Here is a 22,542-nt window from a genome sequence, read left to right on the forward strand (position 1 = left end):
GGTTAAGAGCAAGGAAATTAACCCATGGCGAGGGGCCCCACGGCCAGAGGGGCTGGCCCTTAAATTCGTAATATGCCAAATTCAATATAAAACAAGTAAATTTCATCTAAAATACTTTAGATTCTTTCCATAACAAGACAACAGCAGCTCTATGACACCCCTACAACCCCTCCCCCTCCAGTACACACCTTTTTGGCTAGAGGAAGGGGCTTGGGGCCTCCCCAGGGGCAAGATGCAAAGATGCTGGCAGAGACACAAGATGGGGGAGGAGACAGGGGCCGAAGGGAAAGGAGGAGAACCAAAGGATTGCCTGGGACAGAGAAGGAAGGGGACACTCACCCAGCCTGGATGGCAGCTCTTAGGACCCAGCACTGGTGGCAAGGAGCCCCCAGCTGGGGCCTTTCATCCTCCTGCCCAGCCTGGAGCCCTGGGAAGGGGAGGGGAGATCAGAGCTAGGTGGGGAAGACTAGGAATCAGGGTCTGGGCTGAGAAGGGCTGGGGTCGCAGCTCCCGGGACCAGGCCCCTGCCCCCAACGCTCTACCAGCTGTGTGGCCGAATCCATGTTTAATGACTGTCCTCCCGGGAAACCCAGGGCCAAGGGCTTCCTGCCGACACCATCTCTGCTCCCGGCTCCCCTCAGTGCAGCCCAGAGGCCCAGCTCCTCCCTCACCCCCACCCTCAGCCAGGCTCCAACCCCGCCTGCCTGCCAGGTTAGGGATCTCACGGGTCAGGCCGCTGCCGGGATCCGGCTGTTTCCTGGTGCAGGAGCTGGGAGGGAGGGAGACAGGGAGGAAGGGAGGGAAGGAAGGAGGGAGGAGAAAGGGGGGGCGGGAGGGAGGGCCCGGCGCCGGGTGATGATGGGGCCCAGAGATGCGTCCAGAGAGAGGGGCGGGGCTGGGACGCAGGCTTGGGAAGAGCCACAACTCAGGAAAGGAGAGGGCTGCTGGAGGCCAGGAAGAACAGGGCCAGGAGGGCATCGAGGGCCAGGCAGGGCTTCTGACCCTGGAGGCTGTGAAGAGAAGCCGGCTGGGCCTCATGAAACCTTGGAGTAAATTCAGCATTTCCAGAAGGTCTCTGACGTTCCATGCACTTGTTGAACTCTTCCAGCCCTGGAGTGGGTGCCCAGAAAAGAGAACCGTTCCCATACTGGTGGGAACTGCCTGCCAGGCGCCTTACCCCGTGGGACTGGCAGACATGACACAGACAGCAGACACTTCCTCTTCTCTCCAGGACCTTTAACCCAGTGGCCTCTGTGTGAGCTGGGGCTTTAGCCAAGCATCGGGGAGCCAAGACTCGGATATGCGAGCAGTTTCTGCAGGTAACTTTTCTTCATCTTCTTTCTTCCTTTTTAAATAATCAGATTGGTTTTCTTTTTAATTCTTTCTACCCAGTGCATGAACTTACTCTCATTATGAAAAAGTCAAATAATATAGAAGTGTAGAGAAAAAAACACCAGTCCTCAGTCCCTCTGCTGCTCCCAAAATTCCACTTCCCTCCTGCAAGTTGCTAATGTCAAGGTTGACGTTTATCCTTTCAGATTACATATATGTACACACATACATGAATGTCTATTATTTATACCAGGCAGTATGTTTACACAGGGTGTGAAGCCACCTGACTACAGCCGATCCACACAAGGGCACCCTCAGGCATTCTGGCTGGGGCCCACCGGCTCTTGCAGCTGGCACATAGTACAGCTCCATTTGGAGGACTCTCCAACCAGACCAAAAGAGGTAACCCAATTCTCCTTCCCTGCTGGTTCCTTTGCTTCTACCTCCAGTCCAAGCCTTGGTATTCCCATCTGCCCCAAACTAAAGAAGAAAGGTATTTTTTGCAACGATGGTAACAACTAACACATTTTAAAGACTTATTTAGGTATTAAATGCTTTCTTTACATGCTTAATATTTTATCCTCACATTGGTCCTTATGTTGTGTTATTCTCATTCTATGGATGAGCAAAGTGAGGCTTGCAGATGTTAAGTAATTTTCCCAAAGCCACATACTGAGAAGATAGGCCTCAACCTAATTGTGATTTGAAAGTTTGTCTTAACTTTAACATTGTACTGCTTCAAGGTCCCTCTTTGCTTCCGGTAATCAATGTTGTTATCATGCTGTTTATGAAGCCAAGCCAAATCCACACCATTTACAAACCCAAACTCAGTTCTCCCCAATACTCTGAACCTAGCATCTATTTCGCTCCTTTATGACTGTATCCTTTCAACCATCTGCATTTCTTCTTTGCTCTTGGAATAGTCATTCCAGATGCCATCAGCAAGGGTGCCTCCTTTTTTAGAGAATAATCTAGTCCTTCATTTGCAGTCTTGATTTCTTCTAAGATGTTTACTTGAAATAAAAACACTTTTAAGTCTCAGGATCCAAACAGATTTCTCTCTGCCTGGCCCATTCATTTATAAGCTCCGTGAGAGCAGGCACTGAATCGTACTCACTTTTATGTCCTCATGGCCTAATAGACCTTCAGTAAATGTTGACTGAAGAAATCACTCGATGCCTCTGGCCAGTTATTGGGCAGGCCCAGTCAGATGTTTGAAGATCATTGCAGTGGCTACTTAAGAAACAAAGACTGCTGGACCAACACAAATTACACCAGGTCCAAGGCTGTGTGCCTCAAGGATCTTCTCAGACCAATACCACAGAGCCAAGGAATGGCAGCTGAGACAACAGAGCTCTTCTCAGAAAACCCCGGGCCATGTAGGCTGACACTGAACCTTACCTGTTCCGTCAGTGACATATGGCACCAGAGCAAGGAAGACAGTTTTAAACTGCTTTACTACAGCACAAATTACTGTAGCATTATTTCATACCCTAAAATATGAACAGAATGTGTTTTCTGTGGATTACATATGTATGTGTAAAAGAAGAAAATAAAACTCAGTATATCACTTTAAAAATGAGTCCTGGTTAAGGAGCATTGCTATGCTTAATACTGGAGTTAAAATGCCAACAGAAATAAATTGTTTAATAAACAGTATATGTCTCACTATTTATTTTCAACTTAGTCACTTGTGATTTTACAGTTGAACTCCCTTGTTGCTCTAGAGATTCCATTTCTACTCTAACATTCCATATTTCAGTGCTTGGATAGTTAATTATTACCATGAAATGTTTTAATCCACTTAATATAATTAAGGGTATAAAATAGTAGACTCTAGAACGGAACTGCTGAGATTCTAATTCCAGCTCCCCAAATATTAATTTATGTGCCCTTGGGGAAGAGACCTACCCCCTCCTTCAATTTTCTCATCCATAAATTAGGCATAATACTCCCTCTCCTATAATGAATGTACTATATGAGTTAGTGTTTGTAAAACAATGGTACCTAGCACATTGTAAGTGCTACATAAGATCAGTAGGGAATTAGAAAAATACTAAACAAAACTTCACTTTTTTCCACAAATACAGAAAAAAAAAATGGAGTAAAAAGCAGCTCTGTGCTCTTCTTGGAGCTCTCACTGGAACTACAACTCCACAGTCCCAATTCCAAGAAAGATATGTGATGATTCATTCAATAATTTGAAGGCCTACTATGTGCTGAAACTCACCATGAATCAGACACAGCCTCTGCTGGTCAAAGAGCTTACAGTTAGGTTAGAGATCAGAATTTTAATCCACTTTTTCTTACAGATGAGAAAACTGAGGTCCAAAGAAGTTGTGCCTTGCTCAAAGTCACACAGCTGAATAGCACCAGAGGTGAGACCAGAAACTAGGTCTTTCCACAACTCTCAGCTCAGAACTCTTTCCAAAGGGCCACCCACCTATCTGAGCGCCACATCTCAATTTCTATTTGAGACTCTACCTAGCTTTTGTGACTTTCCCATATTTGCACCCACCACTACCATCCTCCCAAACCTGGAGCCTAGGGTTTAGGAAAGAAAACATTGAGCACAGAAGAGAAAGTTTCAGGCTGGGCGGTTTGAACCTTCCTCTTAAAGAAAAGATTGCGCTCTACTCCTTGCGTTAACTCTTCCGGCGCCGGAAAGGCTGAGGCCGTTAAAAAGAAAAAAAAGGAAGAGTGGTCCCACTCTGAACCGATAGAGTGGAGGGCCCGCCTCCTGGTGCAGCAGCATCAATGATAGATGGGGAGTCACTTGTCACAGGGCTGTGGGCGGGGGCCAGGCCCCGCGAGGGCCGCGGGACCGGAGGGTGAGCGCGGCTAAGCGCAGGCTCAGAGGAGACAGCCTGCAGGAGGTGATGGTCAAAGACCCTGGGAGAAGGTGGCCAGTGGGAGGAAAGGTAGTCACTTGGAGACGAGGCAGAGCTGCAGGAAGTGAAGGATTCTGGAGGTGACAGCAAGGAAAGCACACAACTGCGAGGGGTGGCTGAAGCTTCTGTGCGAACACCGGCCGGGTGCGAGCTAGGAAAGGAGGGCAGCGCGCCGGCGCCGCCGGAGGGTCACGCCCGGGCGTGGGGGGAGTGCCATGTCTCGCGAGCGGCACCCCCGCACCGACATCCCCCGCAACCTGAGCTTCATCGCCTCACTGACAGAGCGCGCCTACTACCTCAGCCAGCGGCCCAGCCTCGGGGAGGAGCCAGAGGAGGAACCGAGCGAGGGAGGGACGCGTCTCGGGGCCCGATCCCGAGCTCCAGGTCCCAGTCGGGGGCGCCGGGCTCGTTCTGCGCCCGCCGGAGGCGGCGGGACCCGGGCGCTCCGCAACCACAGCCCCGATACCCGTAAGAGAGTGCGTTTCGCTGACGCGCTGGGGCTGGAGCTGGCAGCCGTGCGCCGCTTCCGCCCGGGAGAGCTGCCCCGGGTGCCCCGCCACGTGCAGGTCCAACTGCAGAGGGACGCCCTCCGCCACTTCGCGCCGTGCCAACCCCGCGCCCGAGGCCTCCAGGTAGGCGGCAGGGGCACTCCGCTTCCCCAGGACTTCCTCAGCTTGGCCTCGGCGGAAGTGTGGGAGTGGATTTACCTAGAAGCACCCATCTCCATTCCCAACCCTGGGCTTGCTCTCTCTCACCCGCTTTGGGGTTCCCTTTGGCGAGTTCCCTAGGCCACTCTCCTTGCTAACCGCACCCCCCCCCCCCCACCGACTGCCCGGACGCCAAGGTCGGCCTCCGATTGGTCCGGTGCCTCACCCTGACCCCGCCCCCGTTCTGCCCCCGCCCCTCTCCTTCCCCCGGCTCCCTCTTCCCAGCTCCTCCTTTCCCTACAGGAGGCGCGCGCCGCCCTGGAGCCGGCCAGCGAGCCGGGCTTCGCCGCCCGCCTGCAGGCTCAGCGCATCTGCCTGGAACGCGTCGAGGCGGGCCCGCTGGGCGTGGCCGGGAGCGCGCGCGTGCTGGACCTGGCCTACGAGAAGCGCGTGAGCGTGCGCTGGAGTGCAGACGGCTGGCGGAGCCAACGAGAGGCGCCCGCCGCCTACGCCGGCCCGGCCCCACCCCCGCCGCGCGCCGACCGCTTCTCCTTCCGCCTGCCGGCGCCACCCATTGGAGGGTCCCTGCTCTTCGCCCTACGCTACCGCGTGACTGGCCGCGAGTTCTGGGACAACAACGGCGGCCGTGACTATGCTCTGCGTGGGCCGGAGCACCCGGGCAGTGGCGGAAACGCGGAGCCCCAGGGCTGGATCCACTTTATCTGAGACGCAGGCGGCCGACGGCGGAAAAAAATCAAAGGCACCAGGAGGGTTGGGAGATCCCAAACATTTGCCTGAGAGGAATGGGAGAAACCGGGATTGGCGGGGAGCTGTCCTAAGGAGTCAAGTCAGGGAGGGCGAGGAGAATGGGAGAAACCAAAGGGGTGTAGGGAGTGCGTGGACTTAAAGAAAGCCGAGGAGACTGGGGGGTGGATGTGAGTGGATGAACCCACGTCATAGAAAAGAGAGACGGAAGGGATGCTGGAATATTAGGAAAGAAGCAAAAGGACGATGGTGACGTTCTCTTCCGTGAGTGGGTACTGGGAGAAAGTGAGTAGGTGGGTCAGGCCTAGGTAGTCAAAGGTTGAGGACACCTCTTTGGTACTCAGGAGGTATTTTATGTGAACTAGAAACATACCGCAGTTGAAATCATTTAGATTGCTGGTTCACTCCCTCTTACTGGTCTTTGCCACCCCAGGTCCCACAGCCTTGCTGTCCTAGCTTTAACTCAGCCATAATTACCTTGCTTAAGTTCCAGGAATTTGGCCATTGCTCCCCAGCCCCCGCTTTAATGACAGGATTCCCTTGTCATCCCTGCAATCCCTGGTTTCAGTCTCTGATGACTGGCTGGGGAGTGATGGCAGGTAACAGTCAGAGCTCCTTCCTCCAGGCAGCCGTGGGATGAAAATGAAAGCAAAACCAACTCCAGGCCTTGTAGCTAAATAATGTGGTGCCTAAGGGGTGAGTGCAATCCGGGGCTTCCAGAAAAATGCCAGCCTTACCTTTCTGGGTGCCTTCTAATGACCTCTAAGCACTTTATGGATTGTATTTGTGAAGGGACACGCGAAACACGGGACTCTTTCTGCCTCAGAAGAAAAGGAAATCACTGACTAGCTGGATAACTTTGGGCAAGTTACTTCACCTCTCTGGGCCCCAGTTTCCTCCTTGAGAAACAGCATTTGGATTAGCTGATCTTTTAGGCCCCTTCTTGCTCTGACATTGTATGATGATCTGTGAGGGGCAGAGTGTGGATTAGAAGCCACATTCTCCAGCCTGCAGTTGGAGTGCTTACAGTTCAGAACACACAGCACCCCAAGCGTCTGGTTGGGCCTGAGAATGGTCCTCCAGTTTTTGACACATGTTCCAGAGCCCAGGAAACATCCCATAACCAGCCTGAAGTCTCAGGGTATTCCAGGGCCTCTTTCAAACCACAGCGCATCCTCTGCCCCCTTGCTTTTTGCTCTTGCCCCACAGACTTCCAGCCTGGGTGCTATGAGACAGCTTGGGGGAGGTGCCTCTATTGGGGAAAATGATGCTTGGGAGCCCCTAAGATGAAACAGTGTTGGGGACTTTCTTGAGGTTAAAGGATTATTGGTATAAGAAATGGGGGAAAAAAAGAAATGGAAAACATTTCAAATAAACAGAGCAGCTTGAAAATTAAATGGTGCCAGAAGATAGCAGTCTGTTCCATACCCTGAGCAAGTGAATGGGAAAGCTGGACTCTCCTACCCATTCCCATTCATGCTTTATGTCTCCTAGTTAACCTCTGCTGGGTGTTTGTTTTTTCGCTCCTTTCACCCTGTTTCTAAGCTCTTCTCTTTCCTTCTGCCCCTCTCACCATTTTCATTTTCTTTTAGCATGTAGGGTATTTACCTTCATTTCCTCTAACTCCATCTGCCTCCCTCTTCATCCTTGTTGATCTCTGCTATTTCTTCTCCCTCCAGAGGAGTGGAGAACCTGCTTCCTTTTCTCCAAGACCATGGTTGGTCCACTTTCCTCTCTCAGGCTCCTTCTTGACAGTCTCCTAGAAGGGAGAAGAAGCAGTTCCTGATGCTACAGATGAGCATGGAGTTCCCAGGTAACCAGCTCCCCCAAACCCATTTCTTTCTGTTACTGATTTCTCAAAAACTTTTGGATTCCCCTTTTACCATTCAGTGAGAGAAGGTAGACACACATGTGCCCATACATGCATTCAGAATAGAGTATGGGGCTTATCGTGCCCCTCCTCTCCAAAACCCTAATTCTTTTTTTTTTTTTTTCAAAACCCTAATTCTTTAAAGAAAAAAAAAGGTTAAAAGAGAAACCCCAAGTCACTCAAATGCCCATTTAAATGTTATCCTTATAAAGAAAGAATTTCATGTATCTTGTGGATCACCTTCAGGTCAGAGTTCCAGCAGAGTGAAGAGACAAAGTGTACTGGAAGCCACCAAGCAATGCACTTTTTAGTCACCAGTGAAGAACCCAAGGGAGGATAATGAAGCGGGAGGGTTGCTTATTGTGTATGCATGACTGTTACCTTGTATTTAGCAATCTCAAGAGCCCACATTATTTATCCACTAAAATCTGGTGCCTTGCATGCATTATCTTCCTCAAAACAACCCTATGAATTGAGTAATGTTATTCTTGTTTTAGAGAGAAAACAGTTCAGAAAAGCTCAGTAATTTATTCAAGATCACACAACTAGTAAATGGCAGAGCTAGGGTTGTGAACGCAGGAGATCTCCAGAGCCTCTGTGCATAAGCATGATTCCATAATATTTTCCTTTAAAAACAAAATTAAAACCTTGCCATTAAAAAAAAAAAAAAAACCAGAAACCCTTGCCACATATCTCATACTAGGAAAAGACCAGTTTCTAATTGTGCTCTGCCTTCCCAGTGTCCCTAACTGGCTTGGGAAAGGCAAAGCACTGAGGGTCCCAAGCTTCATCTGCTCCTTCCAGAAGCTTGCTGCTGCTTTCTGTGACCCTGTGATCAGCAAGGAACCACTTCGCCTGCCTGCTGGAGAATTTAGGAACCCATGTGAACTCCAGCCTTCCCATACACTGGGATTCTCTTCTGGCCCTAGGTCGTCCACACCTGTTGACGTGCTACACACCTTCTTACCCTCCCTCCCCACCGCCCGACTCTAGCCTTGAATTGCCCAGTTCCCTAATATTTGCACTGGAAGGGTTCATGAACAGGCTAATTGCTGGATGGTCTGCTGGATGGTCGGTCTCCTAGAGCCCGAGTAATACTAAGGGCATAAATGCAAATGGACCTGGGGTTAGGGAACCAAAGAGAATTCATTGTTCTTGAGCTTTATCTCTAAGAATTACCATTGCTCACCCATTCCTCTATTCTCAGCTTTATAGAGCCAAGACATGAGTCTTGTGGTTTTTCCATACAGAGTTGCCACAGGGTAGTGGTGGGAAGGTGGTAAGCTGTAAGTCAAATCTGACATGAGAAACACTAGGAATTCGGCAGAATCTTTAGAAGTGTGTCATGTATTAGGCACAGGACTTTCCTGTAAAGCCTGATGACTACGAACAGGAACAGGTGAGGGTATAACCTGTCAGCCATGGCCTGGGAAGTGCCATATGAGAAACCTGTACCATGGTCACGGGCTGGGTCCTTGAAGCAACACAGCAGGAACACTCTTGCCCTTTCCTCTCTCATCCAGACCTCAGATGTCCCTCCTACATACTCTTCCTGTTCCTTTGTTTTCCTTTATGAATGTAGCTCATCATTTATCTTTTTAATAAGCCCTAACTCAGCTTTCCAATCTTATCCCACATTCCCTTTCTTCTAACTCCTGTTTCTCTGGAGCTCCTCTGGATCTTGGCAATCCATAGATCACAATTCAGAGACCTGAAAAGGCTTGTCTTCTAGATTCCTCTAGAGATGAGGACACAGGTCCAGAGTTGAGAAGGGACACCAGCAGGGTCAGAGAATTTGTTAGTACAACTGCAGATGGGACTTAAACCCAAGCCTCCTGACCACATTCTATTCCCAGGCTACCGAAGAGTCCTCTCTCCACAGGGACAGACCCATGATTTTTTTGGCAAGGGATACATCAGAAGTGTTTCATTTTCTGCTTCTAGTTTCCATTCCCTACTGCATTTAGGCAGAAAGAGAAACAAAAGGGACCAGTATATCATTAGCCTTGGCACTTGTTTCAGTGATGTTGCTGAAGAACAGTGAAGTTGCTAAAACAAAGAAACAACTAGATAATCTACCCATTGAATAGCTAACCTAGAGAGGAAATAAAAGTGTGTTCTGTGAATCCCCCCAAACCACTGTTCTCACCAGACCCTCCCCGAACCTCCCCACCTCCTTCACAGCGCAGCTTGGTACTCTGGACCCCATACCTGCTGGTATTGTGCCTCATTTCAGCTTCCTCATGCAACTGCCCTCCCTTTTGAATAAAAGACCTCATATTTGAAATAAAGCTGAAATTTGAAAAGAAAGTATAAGATGTTGATAAGTATTATTTTGGGGGGGCTGAGGGTGGCAAGAGACCCAGAGGCAAGATTTCTTCCTCCCTCTCACCCCTCATTGCTTGGCCATCTCATTTCTTGAGATGGGAAGGAGATAATGGAGGAGTTGGACAGCCCTGTTACGAGACACCCCTATTGTATGACACTACCATTCTGGGCAGTGGTAGGGAAAGTTACCAGGCCTGGTGCTTAGCTCCCCTCTACCCTGCACCCAGAACCAGTTGCTGCTGCAATTAAAGGGAATACCTCAGGTAAAAGGTTTCCCCTTTGGTGGGGTGCTCTTAAGGGATCATCTAAATTACATTCTGCTCCTTAGGCAGTAGAGGGAAGATCAAAGCCCCTTTGTCAAGGGTAACCCTAAAACAAAGAACAAGAAGCATAATGGAGAGGAAAAGCAAAGACCTTTGTCTAATACAAAATGAAGTGACAGAAATAGATACTAAAGGGAAGTAACCTTGAAAAAGACTGAGTTCTAAAATAGTTATTGACTCCCACATCACCTGAATGATGAAAGAGTCCAATTACCCTCAAAGTAATGAAAGGACATTACTTTATAGGGAAGCCCTAGCCCTAGATTAATCAGATGCCATGTCATTACATCATAATGGCCAAGTTGTGATGTCACTGCAGAGTACCCACTCTTTAGTACACATTGTAACTGAAACCAGATATGCTGAAGAGTAGAATTGGCATGAGGAGCAGACACCCAAGGAGAGGTAACTGAGGGCTTTCCAGGGGTTCCCTCCATGGCTTATTGCCTAGGGTTGCTCCATGGCCCTAATGTCTTTCTAGACTTGTCACATCTTCGTTTGGTAATAGGTTTGTCTGAAATCTTTCTTCTGCAAACTCCTTTATTGCAGCTTTTGCTATCCTAAGTCCTCCATACTTGGCAGCTGTGATTGGTCAGCCCTCCCCTCCAGTGTTTCTCAGGACAGAGCACAAAACATTAGAGCAGGGTTTCCCTAAATGGGGCAGAAACTCACCATATCCATTTCATTCCCAGGGATAGATCCAAGTTTTTGGTTGTCTGAAGCACACAACTTATGGACCCTTTTTTCAAGAAAAATAAAATACATGAGGCACAAGAGTGAATATATTTCAGGATGAGAAAAAATATAAAAGTTATAATTTTTAAAAAACTGATAAAGATCACAAAATCAAGAAAAACAAAATTTAAAAGTTATCTATGTGGCAAACCTAAATATTTTCCCCTACAATTTTGTTTTTGGCTGCACACTCTTTGATATCCAGTCTTTTAATATGATTACATATAATTTTTGCATAAAGAGGTAATTCCATCACCATGATCACTTAAAAAAATTTTTTTTGGATCATTTAAAAAAATTTCACCTTCACACCTTGTAAGTGAACAATTATGTTCACATAATTGGGAGGGGAGGATTTTTGTCAAACTTGGGAAAACCCTACCAAATTTCTTTAGTATATGTGGTGTAAGATTTTGGAGCATTTTCAAATTTTGTAATAATGAATAACATAACTGAATTGTTGACATTAGTAGTATTCCTGGAGGCTGTATATTAGTTTGTTAGAGCTGCCATAACAAAATACTTAGACTGGGTCGCTTATAATATGGAAATTTTCTCACGGTTTTGAGGCTAGAAGCCTGAGATCCAGACGTTGGCAGGGTTGATTCCATTCTGAGGTTCCTCTCTCTTGGCTTGTGGAGAGCCATCTTCTCCCTATGTCTTCATATGGTCTGTCCTACCTGCATGTCTACATCCAAATTCCGTCTTCTTATAAGGATAGCAGTTATACTGAATTGACTTACCCTAAAGACCTTATTTTAATTACCTCTGAATAGACCTTATTTCCAAATATGGTTACATTCTGAGGTACTGGGAGTTAGGACTTTGACAGGAATTTTAGGGGGACACAGTTCAGCCTGTAACATTATAAATACTATTAACCGTTCAAAGAAGTAACTGCAAATGGCAGATGTGTGACTCCTAAACCCAAACTAAATGTATTCCCAACTCAACTTCGTTAGTCAATCCCAAAATGCCCATGGCCTCTTCACTGCCACTGGACAAAAAGAGAAGGGTGATAGAGGGGAAGTCAGAAAGAGACATCGATCTTGACCAATTGCAGTTTGAATTTTTTTTTTTAATTCTACAAAAACATATTAACACATTGCTGAGACTCTTCCAGTGCTTTGGAAGAGATCTGTGCAAGAGAGGACTCTTAACTTCCTCCAGCTTCCTTAGCTATTGGGTAATTGTGTATCTGGTCAGTCCTGCTAATGTTACTGAGCCATGCAAAGCGGGAGGGAGTTTTCACTAAAGATTGAGGATGACGTGGTAGGTCCACATTCTTCAGCACTAGTTCCTGGAACTGCTTCGATGATCACTGACTTGCTAACTTCCTTCTCTGATAATGTCAAGTCTGGACCTCTTCCTCTCTTCCACTCCCCTACTCCAGTCCACTCCATCATCTTCTTACGTGTAAGGGTGAAACCAACATAAAAGAGGGAGTCTTCAGCCTGCTTTCCAGAACCAGGGCACAGGAATTTCTTTCCTTGGATGATTCTTCTCTTAAATCTTGGGTCTTTGACTCTTCTGCATACCCCTGACTTGGAAGTGTGTATCCTTCTGAGGCAAATGTGACTGAGTAGTCTACATTGCATAATTCCCAGCCCATGATCTGTGATGCCCAGAAGGACTGACTTAACCCCCCAGGAGCAGCCACTAAATTTTCACAGTTCCTGCCTGGCTTTCTAGCCAAACAAACTGAGTTCTTCCCACTCAATATCCAGCCTCATTGTTTGGATTAAAAGAATGAGCCCTCCATTGACAGCTGAGGGTTGTCACTGCCTAAAATGTTTCGCTTTTCCCTTTCTTCTTTACATACAAACCATTGGGGTTATTATAATAAGTCTTGAGTTTGGAGGTTTGTATATAGCACCGGCCTTGGCTTAAATCCTAAGTGATCAAAAGTTTCTAACTGTAAAGCTGAGAAGATTATTTCTGTTGCTTACTCCTATCATGCTTTTAAGGGATACTAGTTTGAAGGGCATGGCTCTTAGGACTTGGGATTGTTACCAAATGTACTGAGAGAAGGGAGGAAGGGGCAGATGCAGAGTCAACAGGAAAAGCTGAATTAGAGATACATTTCTCATGCTTGGCAACCTTTAAAGAGCTCTAGACCTTAGTGTGGAGCAATGAAGAATCAGAAGTATCAGTTATGATGGTTGACTTTTTACAGGGTATATGGGGAGTGGCGAGATATGTGGAATACAGGGCACCATTCTGAAACTGTTTTATAAATTATTTTAAGTATATAAGCTGCTGCTGCTAAGTCACTTCAGTCGTGTCTGACTCTGTGCGACCGACCCCATAGACGGAAGCCCACCAGGCTCCCCTGTCCCTGGGATTCTCCAGGCAAGAACACTGGAGTGGGTTGCCATTTCCTTCTCCAATGCATGAAAGTGAAAAGTGAAAGTGAAGTCGCTCAGTCGTGTCTGACCCTCAGCGACCCCATGGACTGCAGCCTTCCAGGCTCCTCCGTCCATGGGATTTTCCAGGCAAGAGTACTGGAGTGGGGTGCCATTGCCTTCTCCGAGTATATAAGCTATTGTGACCTAAATAAACAAGAGAAGACTATCATGAGAACAGAAGAGTCACTTCAGAAAGTATTGTTCCCAAGTTTTGGTCAGAAGACAGAATCCTAACTATACAAACTTTTGGCCCAGAATTTTGCAGTGTGTGCAATACTAAGTCGTTAGAAAGCCCGTTTTATTATAATCCCTTTCTTGACAGCAAAATCAAGGCCCCCCAACATGAGGCACAACTCCAGGTAGTCTTTACTAGGAGGGCCTGGGGGGGGGGCTGGCAAGAGCTAATGAGGTGACCCCCTCTAGAACTTCATCTTTGAGAACACCTGTCTGGTGACAACTGGACCCGGGAAGCGGCGGAAGGTGCCAGGCTGCTAGGATCATTTTTCTGGGTGGCCAAGACACTTGATCCATCTCGAGAACAAGTTAACGGTTGCTCTAGGTGCTTCGTTTACAGTTGACGCTGCTGACGGAGGTTTGACCCTAGGCTGGGAACGCTTGTCTCCTATACGAAACTGGCAAAGGGATACTGAAAACGTCTTCCTTCCGGAGGAAACAAATGGAGAGTAGTTGTAGGCGGTTTGGACAGTTCAGCAAACTGCTTTGAATTTCTTGGGGAATTCCAGGAGGAACATTGCCCAGCGTACCCCCGAAGATCCGGCGCCCACAAGGCGAGGGTAGGAGGGGGTACTGTTCACGGCATCCTAGCCCGGGGGGACATCTTCCCTGCCCCATGTAGCCAATAGGCATCCCGGCTGAGGCCCATGCAGCCAATAGCCGATTTCAACCAAGACCCACTCAGCCAATGGCCGGCCCAGCCCGTTCCGCGAGGGCCCGCCTGCCTGCTCCCACCAATCAGAACTCGGGCCACCTTGGCACCACCCCTGGAGCCCACCCCACCCATCCGCCCCGCCTCCAACTCGCTGGAGCAGGGCTGGGCTAGACGGGCGCGCTCTCGGGGGCGGGGAGGGGGGGCAGTCCCGGTCCTGGCCTTCCGCGCGGGTGGGCTCGGAGCAGGCCGCGCTGGGCAGCAACCCCACTCTCACCCCGGAGGCCCCCTGCCCTTTCTCCCCCTTTCCCCCCGGCCCATGGTGCGAGGCTGGGAGCCGCCGCCCGGGCTGGACTGCGGTGAGTGATCCCCAGCCCTTTCGACTTCCCCTTCCAGTCCCTGTACGATCTCCGACCTCCGGAGCCCCATCTCCGCGCTGGGGGGAGGAGGAGAATTCTAGGTTCGAAGTGGTCCGGTTCTCTCTCCTTTCTCCTCAGGACTTTTCGGTTCCCTGTTTTAACTGGGGGAGGGTGAGTGGGTGTATAGAAGGAGGGGAAGGCCGGGTTGGGACGCCCTTGGCAAAGAGAGGGTTGAGATTTGCCTGCTCCCTGGGGCTCATCGCCCCAAGTGCAGCAACTTTTTGTTCTCTGACCCAGTTTGGAGCCTTCTAGACTGCCTGCGAAATGGAGGATAGGAGAAACGTTTCCTTCCCAGGCCTCCCCTCCTCCCCTCCATGACTGCCTCCTGGCGACTTCAACACACGTACAGAAACCTGGCCTTATTCCTGGGGAGCATGGCCTTTGGGAATGAAAGGTTTGAGAGAAACTGCCCCTTCTGACCTCTACCCAGCCATACTCAGAAAACCAACCAGAAAAGTAAGAACCTGAGTCCTCAAAGGTTCCTGGTGTTGCCTCCTAATCAGAGACTTCTAAACTGAAAGAAGACTCAAGCTGAGACCTATTTGGTAATGTGGACCCAGATGATATGTTTTGTATGAACCCTCTTCTCACCATACATTTGAAGGGCTTTTTATGCTGAGGATAGGTAGATGGCAGTAATTGAAAGTAAGCCAGTTAAAGTTGGGAATTTTTTAAATGATGCATACATATCCTAAGCGTTGTCATTAAAAGTACATTCATCTCACCAATTTCTTGGGTAAGTGTCCCAGCGTTTTCTTTGTGTTTGCTGATTGGCAGTCCCAATTGTCTTTCTAATATCAACTACATAAGCAAATCTCTAATCTGGCTACACCCTGAGAACTTTAAAATAAACTACCTTCATCTGCCCCAATCCAGGCTAAGTAAATCAGAACGAGGTGGATGCCGCGTGTTAAGTTTCCCCGGGTAATTTTTCTAATAAGCCGTCAGACTGGAGCCACTGCATCATCATCTGTGATTTCCAGGTTTGGTTTCTTTAAAGTGGAGTCTGAATTTAAACACTTTTGAAGCAATATGAATGCAGAATACTTCTGAGATTTTTAAGTCTCCTAGCCCTCAGTCTTTTACAGTTTTCTTGCCTACTCCCAACTCAACAATTTTTTTAAAATGTGCATTTCTTTGTATTATGTCTTTCAAAGCATCTGACTTTTTTTTTCAGAAACAATTCTTAATGCACTAATTTTCATAGGTTTATAGGATGTTTAATTATATAGAGACAAACAAGGGGCATAAGCAGGTTTGGAATCACACACAACTGGCCTCAGCACATAGGGCAGCTGAAGGAAGCAGATGACTTTGCCATGCTAGAGAATAGACTACCAGCCTCTAGTGTCCAGTGCACTGTGGGTACTGATTATGTAATCCAGTGGGGGTCAGTTAAACCAAGCTCCTGGACCAATTGAACATCTTTCGCTTCTACTCTGTCCAGCTAATGGCACTAGTACCTAGTCCCTTCTAAACTAATTTACATTCTCTTTCAGGCTTCCAGCCACTCCTTCCATTCATTCATAAACTGTTTTCTTAAAGCACTTACGACCATTGCCTTTATTAAGTTCGGAGGACACAGGACAGAATTTCTAACAGGGGCTTCTGGACAATCAGCGAACCCCCTGAGATTATAATTTATAATCTGTAAATTTGAATGTTTGGGGCGGGGTGCGAGGTAAGTCATAACTTTCTGAAAACCTTTAACTTCTTATTTTCAAAGAGAGTCATGATCCACAAAGTGACAAGCACATGAATTGAGTATCACTAAATGTCCTTTAAGGCCCTGAAAACACATTTCATTCAGGAACATTCTTCAGTTCTCTGAATAAAGACTTAGAGAACTTAGCAGGCTCACATCTGGTCTTCACTTGAACTGTCACCTGTTTTAACCTTAAGCCTAGGCTCAAGATTTTTGTTTTTGGCCATACCATACCGCATATTTGATCTTACGTCTCCTGACCAGGGGATCATACTCATGCCCCTTACAGTGGAAGTGTGGAGTCCTACCCAGTGGACCACCAGTAAATTCCTAGCCAAGGCTCAAGTTCTGAAGATCTCTTTTTCCTAGCCTTGTGTGAACACCTACACTGCAAGTTTAAGGCAGCCCATTAATACTTTTCTGCCTTTTGTCCAGGGGTATGGAAAGCCCAAAGGGAAATAAGGGTGTTACCCTGACTCTGTACTTTTTATTGGTGACTTTAAGTAGCAGTAAGACATATCTGGCATGGTTACAGATTTAGTAAATTCAGAATTGATAGTACCACCATCACTGACAACTCTACCCAGAGGAGTCCTTATTTCTCCAGCTCTGATTTCTTTCTTTTTCTACTTTCTCCAAATGAGGTACAAGGACACAAGATGCTATAGTGTCTTCACTGTGCTTTTGATTACTGTAGGATCTACTCTCCTTGTTATAGTTCTCAAGAGCTATTCCCTGGTTCTAGTTTCCTCCTATATCAAAGCCAGATTCTTCCAGGGAGGTACCAGCTCTACTGCTGTGTCCTAATTTTAAGGCACCATTCTGTATCAAAAAGTCTTTTCACAACTTGTGTTTTGTGTTATTGAAGAAATGTGGATATATGCAGTATACCAAATATGACCTTTGCAGTACTGTTATACTGAACTATCAAGCCATGAGAATCTTAAGGATAGCAGACCACATGAATGAAAGCAACCTGTTTCCTTATTGGCTTATAGCTGCACCTGCCTTATTCCCTGTCTAGCAGTCTTCATCCTCACGCTGGACTGCTTTATTCCTTGTGCTACCTTTTCCTCACATCTAAACTGTTGCCATGGCCTTAGAAAAATAGGGCACAAATAAGGTTGAGTGGGTGTCGAGCACTGGATCATCAAGTATTCTCCAGCTTAGATGTGGTGGTGTTCCTGGTGGGCCACAACTTCCAAATGGTGGTTTTAAGTACCTAGCCGTGCAGGCACTTCCTCACAGCCACTCAGCTGTGTCTTGAGATGAACCTGTTGGGTAGCAGCAATCAAAATTCACCTGGCAGCAATCAAAAAGGATTTATATCTAAATTATAGATTCAGTTCTAAAGCAGTCATTTTGATACTTTTTTTTAAAAGCAGCAAAATCCTTTCTGGAATTATATCCAACTCCCCAAATATAAAAAGTACAAAATCAGATACCTTGGTTTCCCCCACTCCTCATTAGAATTAGGACTCTGCAATAACAGATTGGCTACAGTAATTTAAAATATTCCATCTTTGCCTCATTCCCCTGTTGTCTAGGAGGAGCATTACCTTATATCAGAGTCATCCCATGATGCTGAAGCAATGATAAAAACTCTAATTTATTGAGCCTTTAGTATAGGGATAATGTCAGTTGCATTTTTTTAGTCATAACCTTGCAAGGTAGATGCTGTTATGACCTTTTAATCTGATGGGAAACTAAGGCTTAGGCAAGCATTCTCGGGAGTGGTGAAGCTGTGATTCATCCCAGATCTGTCTCACCCTAGACCTCTACCTCTAACAGCTCTAGGCCCCGCCTATACGACACCTAGCACACAGTAGGTGCTCTGTAAAAACATATGTAACTTTACATACGCTCAACATTATCTTCAGTTTTTACACATGAGGAAACTGAGGGACCTGTAAGTTCAGACAGAACTGGGATTCAAACTTCCTATGTAATGCTGGCTTTAATCACATTCGTATCCACTATGCCATGCTGCCTCCACTTACCCTCTGAAGGTTCTCAAACTGTATTGCATTCAAGGTCTGCATGGCCTTCAGTTTGTTAAGATTTTCTTGTTAAAAGGGAATGGTGACATGCATTAGAATGCTGCCGAATTTTTCTGTTCATCATATAAAACTTCGGATATTACACTGCTCTATCTGTAACTTTTACATAGGCATGCTGTCCTCTCTGTAATGTATTAGAAGGACTATTTGTAAACTCAGATGGGAGTCCTCGAAAAGTAAAGGGTGACAGATAATGTTAGTCTCTAATGCCCACATAGGGAGCATTTAACAGGGAGTTGAGTTAAAACTCGGTTACAGGGAAGTCCCTGGTGGCCCAGTGGTTAGGACTCAGCACTTCCAATGCAGGGGGCATGGGTTCAATCCCTGGTTGAGGAACTAAGATCCCCACAAGCCACGTGGCAAAAAAAAAAAAAAAGGTCAAACTGGGGCCCAGAATTATTCTGGGAAAGAGCTTGGGCAGGTTTCCAGGAATGAAGCATAGTCAGAGGCTTTCTCTGCGGTCCCCACACCCATGTTGAGCCTGGGAGCCCTGGTGCCACTGGGTAGCTTGCAGGACCTGGCTACAGTTTATAATGAGCCTGCCCACTTGGTTCTAAGAAGAAAGCTGGACTGAAGAGATAAGAGCTGCAGGCCTCCGGCCCTGTGTGGAGGGGGCTATTAAGGTCTGAGGGAGCTCTCTAGGCTCCCTGGAGAGAGACTCAGCAGTTGGAAGAGACAAAGGCTGGGGAAGAGGGGAATAACCTTTGTTCTGTGGATGTCTTGGGGAAGGAAACATTCACCTCCCTCTACCCTCTCTGGACCAAAACCAAGGGGAACTCCGTACATCCCAGATCACTGACCCATCTCATCCTACTGAGACTTAGAAAAAAATTAAACTATCAATCACCTTCCCGCAACACTCCACCACCAAGAAGAAAAGGGAGCTGGGTAGAGGGACAGTGCTGTTCTACCTTCTCTACCTTCTAGATTCTCACACATTGTAGAGAATCTACATTCTCACACACGTTCTCACACATCCTAATCTTTCCACATTTTAGAGATAATCTAAATCTAGAGATAACTCAAGAAATAATCTGTTAGGAGATAAAGTGTTCTGAGATTACATACATCTCTCTGGTTTTCTAGGTGAGTCTTCATTCTGTCACTCTTGTTGCATGAACTTAGAGGGTGAAGTGAATTTGAATGGGAAAGATAAGGCTCTAAGGATGTTTTCCTTTTTTTTAACCTCAGAAATCAGGTTATCATCTTGGTGACAACACTCACTAGTTTTGTGACTTGGAATAATTTAACTTCTCTGGACTTTGGTTATTTCATACCTAAAGGGGGAATTATAGCAGGCTCTGATGATTTATAAGGTTATGAAAATTAAATGAGAAATTGTTAAATACTTTAAAAGCAATCCAGTACAGTACACATAGAAAATTGTTTTTGGAGTCCAGCGTTTTGTTTGGTAGAAATTGAGCAATGGCCTGAAAGGGGAACCCCAGTGATCGAGCTGTTTCTCTTCTTATTACAGCTATCTCTGAAGGGCACAAATCAGAAAGCACCATGCCTCCTAATAAAGAGGCCAGCAGTCTTAATAGCTCCCCTGCGGGCCTCATCTGCCTCCCTCCAATCTCTGAGGAGCTACAGCTTGTGTGGACCCAAGCAGCCCAGACCAGTGAGCTGGACAGCAATGAACATTTGCTCCAAACCTTCAGCTACTTCCCCTATCCCAGTTTAGCAGACATTGCCCTTCTTTGCCTACGCTATGGGCTGCAGATGGAGAAAGTCAAGACTTGGTTCATGGCCCAGCGCCTTCGCTGTGGCATTAGCTGGTCATCTGAAGAAATTGAAGAGACTCGAGCCCGAGTAGTCTACCATCGGGACCAACTCCATTTCAAATCCCTTCTCTCTTTTACTCATCATGCAGGGCGGCCGCCAGAGGAAATGCCTCCTTCTCCTGTGCCACCTCCGGAACAAGTTGGTCTTGGAATAGTGCCCCTGACTCTTAGCGAGCCCACCCAGATGAAAGGATTGAAGGTAGAGCCTGAGGAGTCACTGAGTCACCAGAAAGCAAAGGAGCCCTTGATGGTACCTGGCAGTGGGGCATTTCCCCACCAATCACAATTTTGGCAGGATCATCAATGCAGTGGCCTCTCCAAGGAGCAGGCAGGCAGGTGTCCCGACCAGTCACACAGCCTAGCTACTGCTTCCTGGAACCACGCCACAGCTGTCCACCAGCCCCGTGCTCGGGATAAGCCTCAATCCATCTCATTACTTGCCAGTAGTTGTAAGAAGGAGTCAGCATCTAATGTGACTCCTCCTTCCTCTACCTCTTCCTCTTTCCAGGGACTGGCTAATGGAGCTCCTGCCACCTCTAAGCCCCTTCAGCCACTGGGCTGTGCCCCACAACCATTGTCACCCAATGAACAGGCACTACCCCCACAGCTGGAGCCAGCCTGGCCCCAGGGGCTAAGGCATAACTCAGCATCAGGTAGGGTTGGCCCTGCAGAGTATCTTTCCCCAGACATGCAACGCCAGCGAAAGACCAAGCGCAAAACCAAAGAGCAGTTGGCTATCCTCAAATCGTTTTTTCTACAGTGCCAATGGGCACGGCGAGAGGATTACCATAAATTAGAGCAGATCACTGGTTTACCTCGGCCTGAGATTATTCAGTGGTTTGGTGACACACGCTATGCCTTGAAGCATGGGCAACTAAAGTGGTTTCGGGACAATGCAGTACCTGGTGCCCCTAGTTTCCAGGATCCAGCAGTTCCCACACCACCACCTTCAACCCGCTCCTTGAATGAATGGGCTGAGACACCGCCTCTGCCAAATCCCCCACCCCCACCGGATATACGACCCTTGGAGAGGTACTGGGCAACCCACCAACAGCTCCGGGAAAGTGATATCCCTCAACTGAGTCAGGCATCAAGGCTTAGCACCCAGCAGGTACTGGATTGGTTTGACTCTCGATTACCTGAGCCAGCTGAAGTGGTGGTCTGTCTAGATGAAGAGGAGGAAGAGGAGGAGGAGGAACTGCCAGAAGATGGTGAAGAGGAGGAGGAGGAGGACGACGACGATGATGACGATGATGTGATCATCCAGGACTGAGTGGGAGGCTGGGGGAGGGGAGGTCTGTTACTAAAAGACAAACCAACTGAGTAACTGTTTAAACAAAGAAACCACATTTTTTTTTTAACTTACCTTGTGGCAAAAAACTGAAAAACTTTGTGTTCTTGAGGATGGGGGACAGGGATATAGTAAGGGTAGACCAGGGAGGATGACCATGGAGTACAGAACGAGGTGGGGATCGGATGGGCAGAAATCTAGGCCTCCAGTCTCAGTGAGGGGCTTGCTGTGGGTCTGGGAAAAGGCTCTTGCTCTTTTCATATCCCTGTTCTTTCCCCTTACTGTTCTACAGAGAGGCTAGGCTTTGGCCCACAGCCATGGAGTTCTGTAAAGGAGGAGTAAAGTTTCTAATACGACTCCAGTCCCAGCATTTTCCCGGCATATAAGGCTGCCTTGCATCCCATTTCTCTCTGAGCACAAGTTCATGCATAATGCAGCTAAGAATGTCAGTTACGTCCCAGTCAATCACAAATACTTCCTCTCCTCATACCAGCTTGACTTTCTATGTTTTCCTGCTGCTTTTTGAATCTCACAGGGAGCAGAATGTTTTCATTTCTGATACTGGGACCACTATGCCTTGTACCTTTCCAAAAATCCCCATTCTGTTCACTGTTTGTCTCAGGGTAAATCTTCCCCCCGGAGCTTGTGAAAAAGTTTAATAATTGGGTGGAGAATAATTTAGACTGGATATTTATTGGAGGTGGGAATTAGGGGAGATGTCCTTTTAAAAAAGTAGAATTATAGATTACAGAGGGGTAGAGGAGAGGGAATGGTGTCTGCTGTTCGGGAGGACGGTGCAGATAGATTCCAGGTTTGGTTTTACAAACCTGACACTCCCTCCTGCCTAGTTTGACAGAAACTGATTTTTTAATCTTTTTGGTGTTGGTTTAATTTGTGTCCAGAAAAGAGACTTTACCCCCTGTTTATAATATCTGTCTTGGGGACAGAAGTCCTTGTTTTAGAGTGGTTTTGATCAGTTGGGGTCAGATATAAAGATATCAGTGGATTAACCATCTAGAAATAAAAGAGTGGAAGCCCCAAATTGCTAGACTAATAATAAAAAGGCCAAAAATAAAATTGTTTCTCTCTCCACTTTGC

At 47.2% G+C, this 22,542-nt stretch overlaps 2 protein-coding genes across 8 annotated transcripts; both read left to right on the plus strand.

Annotated features, from left to right (window-relative positions):
- The first annotated feature begins 1,232 nt into the window (after nucleotides 1-1,232).
- PPP1R3E (protein phosphatase 1 regulatory subunit 3E) lies at nucleotides 1,233-8,177 on the plus strand. Of its 3 annotated transcripts, XR_009739051.1 has the most exons (7): nucleotides 1,233-1,319; nucleotides 3,645-3,710; nucleotides 4,506-4,855; nucleotides 5,174-6,331; nucleotides 6,428-6,498; nucleotides 7,315-7,448; nucleotides 7,752-8,177. XR_009739051.1 is itself a non-coding variant. In XM_061430425.1 (4 exons), exons 1-4 carry the CDS (start codon nucleotides 1,301-1,303, stop codon nucleotides 5,594-5,596), a joined length of 858 nt encoding a protein of 285 aa, XP_061286409.1. In that variant the 5' UTR covers nucleotides 1,233-1,300; the 3' UTR covers nucleotides 5,597-8,177. The 3 variants fall into 3 exon arrangements, 2 of the variants coding, with proteins under 2 accessions (XP_061286409.1, XP_061286410.1); XM_061430425.1 differs by having other exon boundaries at nucleotides 5,174-8,177; XM_061430426.1 differs by lacking the exons at nucleotides 1,233-1,319; nucleotides 3,645-3,710 and having other exon boundaries at nucleotides 4,136-4,855; nucleotides 5,174-8,177.
- Nucleotides 8,178-10,466: 2,289 nt separating this feature from the next.
- HOMEZ (homeobox and leucine zipper encoding) lies at nucleotides 10,467-22,536 on the plus strand. Of its 5 annotated transcripts, XM_061430416.1 has the most exons (4): nucleotides 14,456-14,544; nucleotides 14,842-15,149; nucleotides 16,104-16,285; nucleotides 19,847-22,536. In XM_061430416.1, exon 4 carries the CDS (start codon nucleotides 19,879-19,881, stop codon nucleotides 21,424-21,426), a length of 1,548 nt encoding a protein of 515 aa, XP_061286400.1. In that variant the 5' UTR covers nucleotides 14,456-14,544; nucleotides 14,842-15,149; nucleotides 16,104-16,285; nucleotides 19,847-19,878; the 3' UTR covers nucleotides 21,427-22,536. The 5 variants fall into 5 exon arrangements, with proteins under 5 accessions (XP_061286399.1, XP_061286398.1, XP_061286400.1 ...); XM_061430417.1 differs by lacking the exon at nucleotides 16,104-16,285; XM_061430418.1 differs by lacking the exon at nucleotides 14,842-15,149 and having other exon boundaries at nucleotides 14,481-14,544.
- Nucleotides 22,537-22,542: the final 6 nt, after the last annotated feature.

This window comes from Bos javanicus, chromosome 10 (assembly GCF_032452875.1).
Source record: "Bos javanicus breed banteng chromosome 10, ARS-OSU_banteng_1.0, whole genome shotgun sequence".
Classification (NCBI taxonomy): Eukaryota; Metazoa; Chordata; class Mammalia; order Artiodactyla; family Bovidae; genus Bos; species Bos javanicus.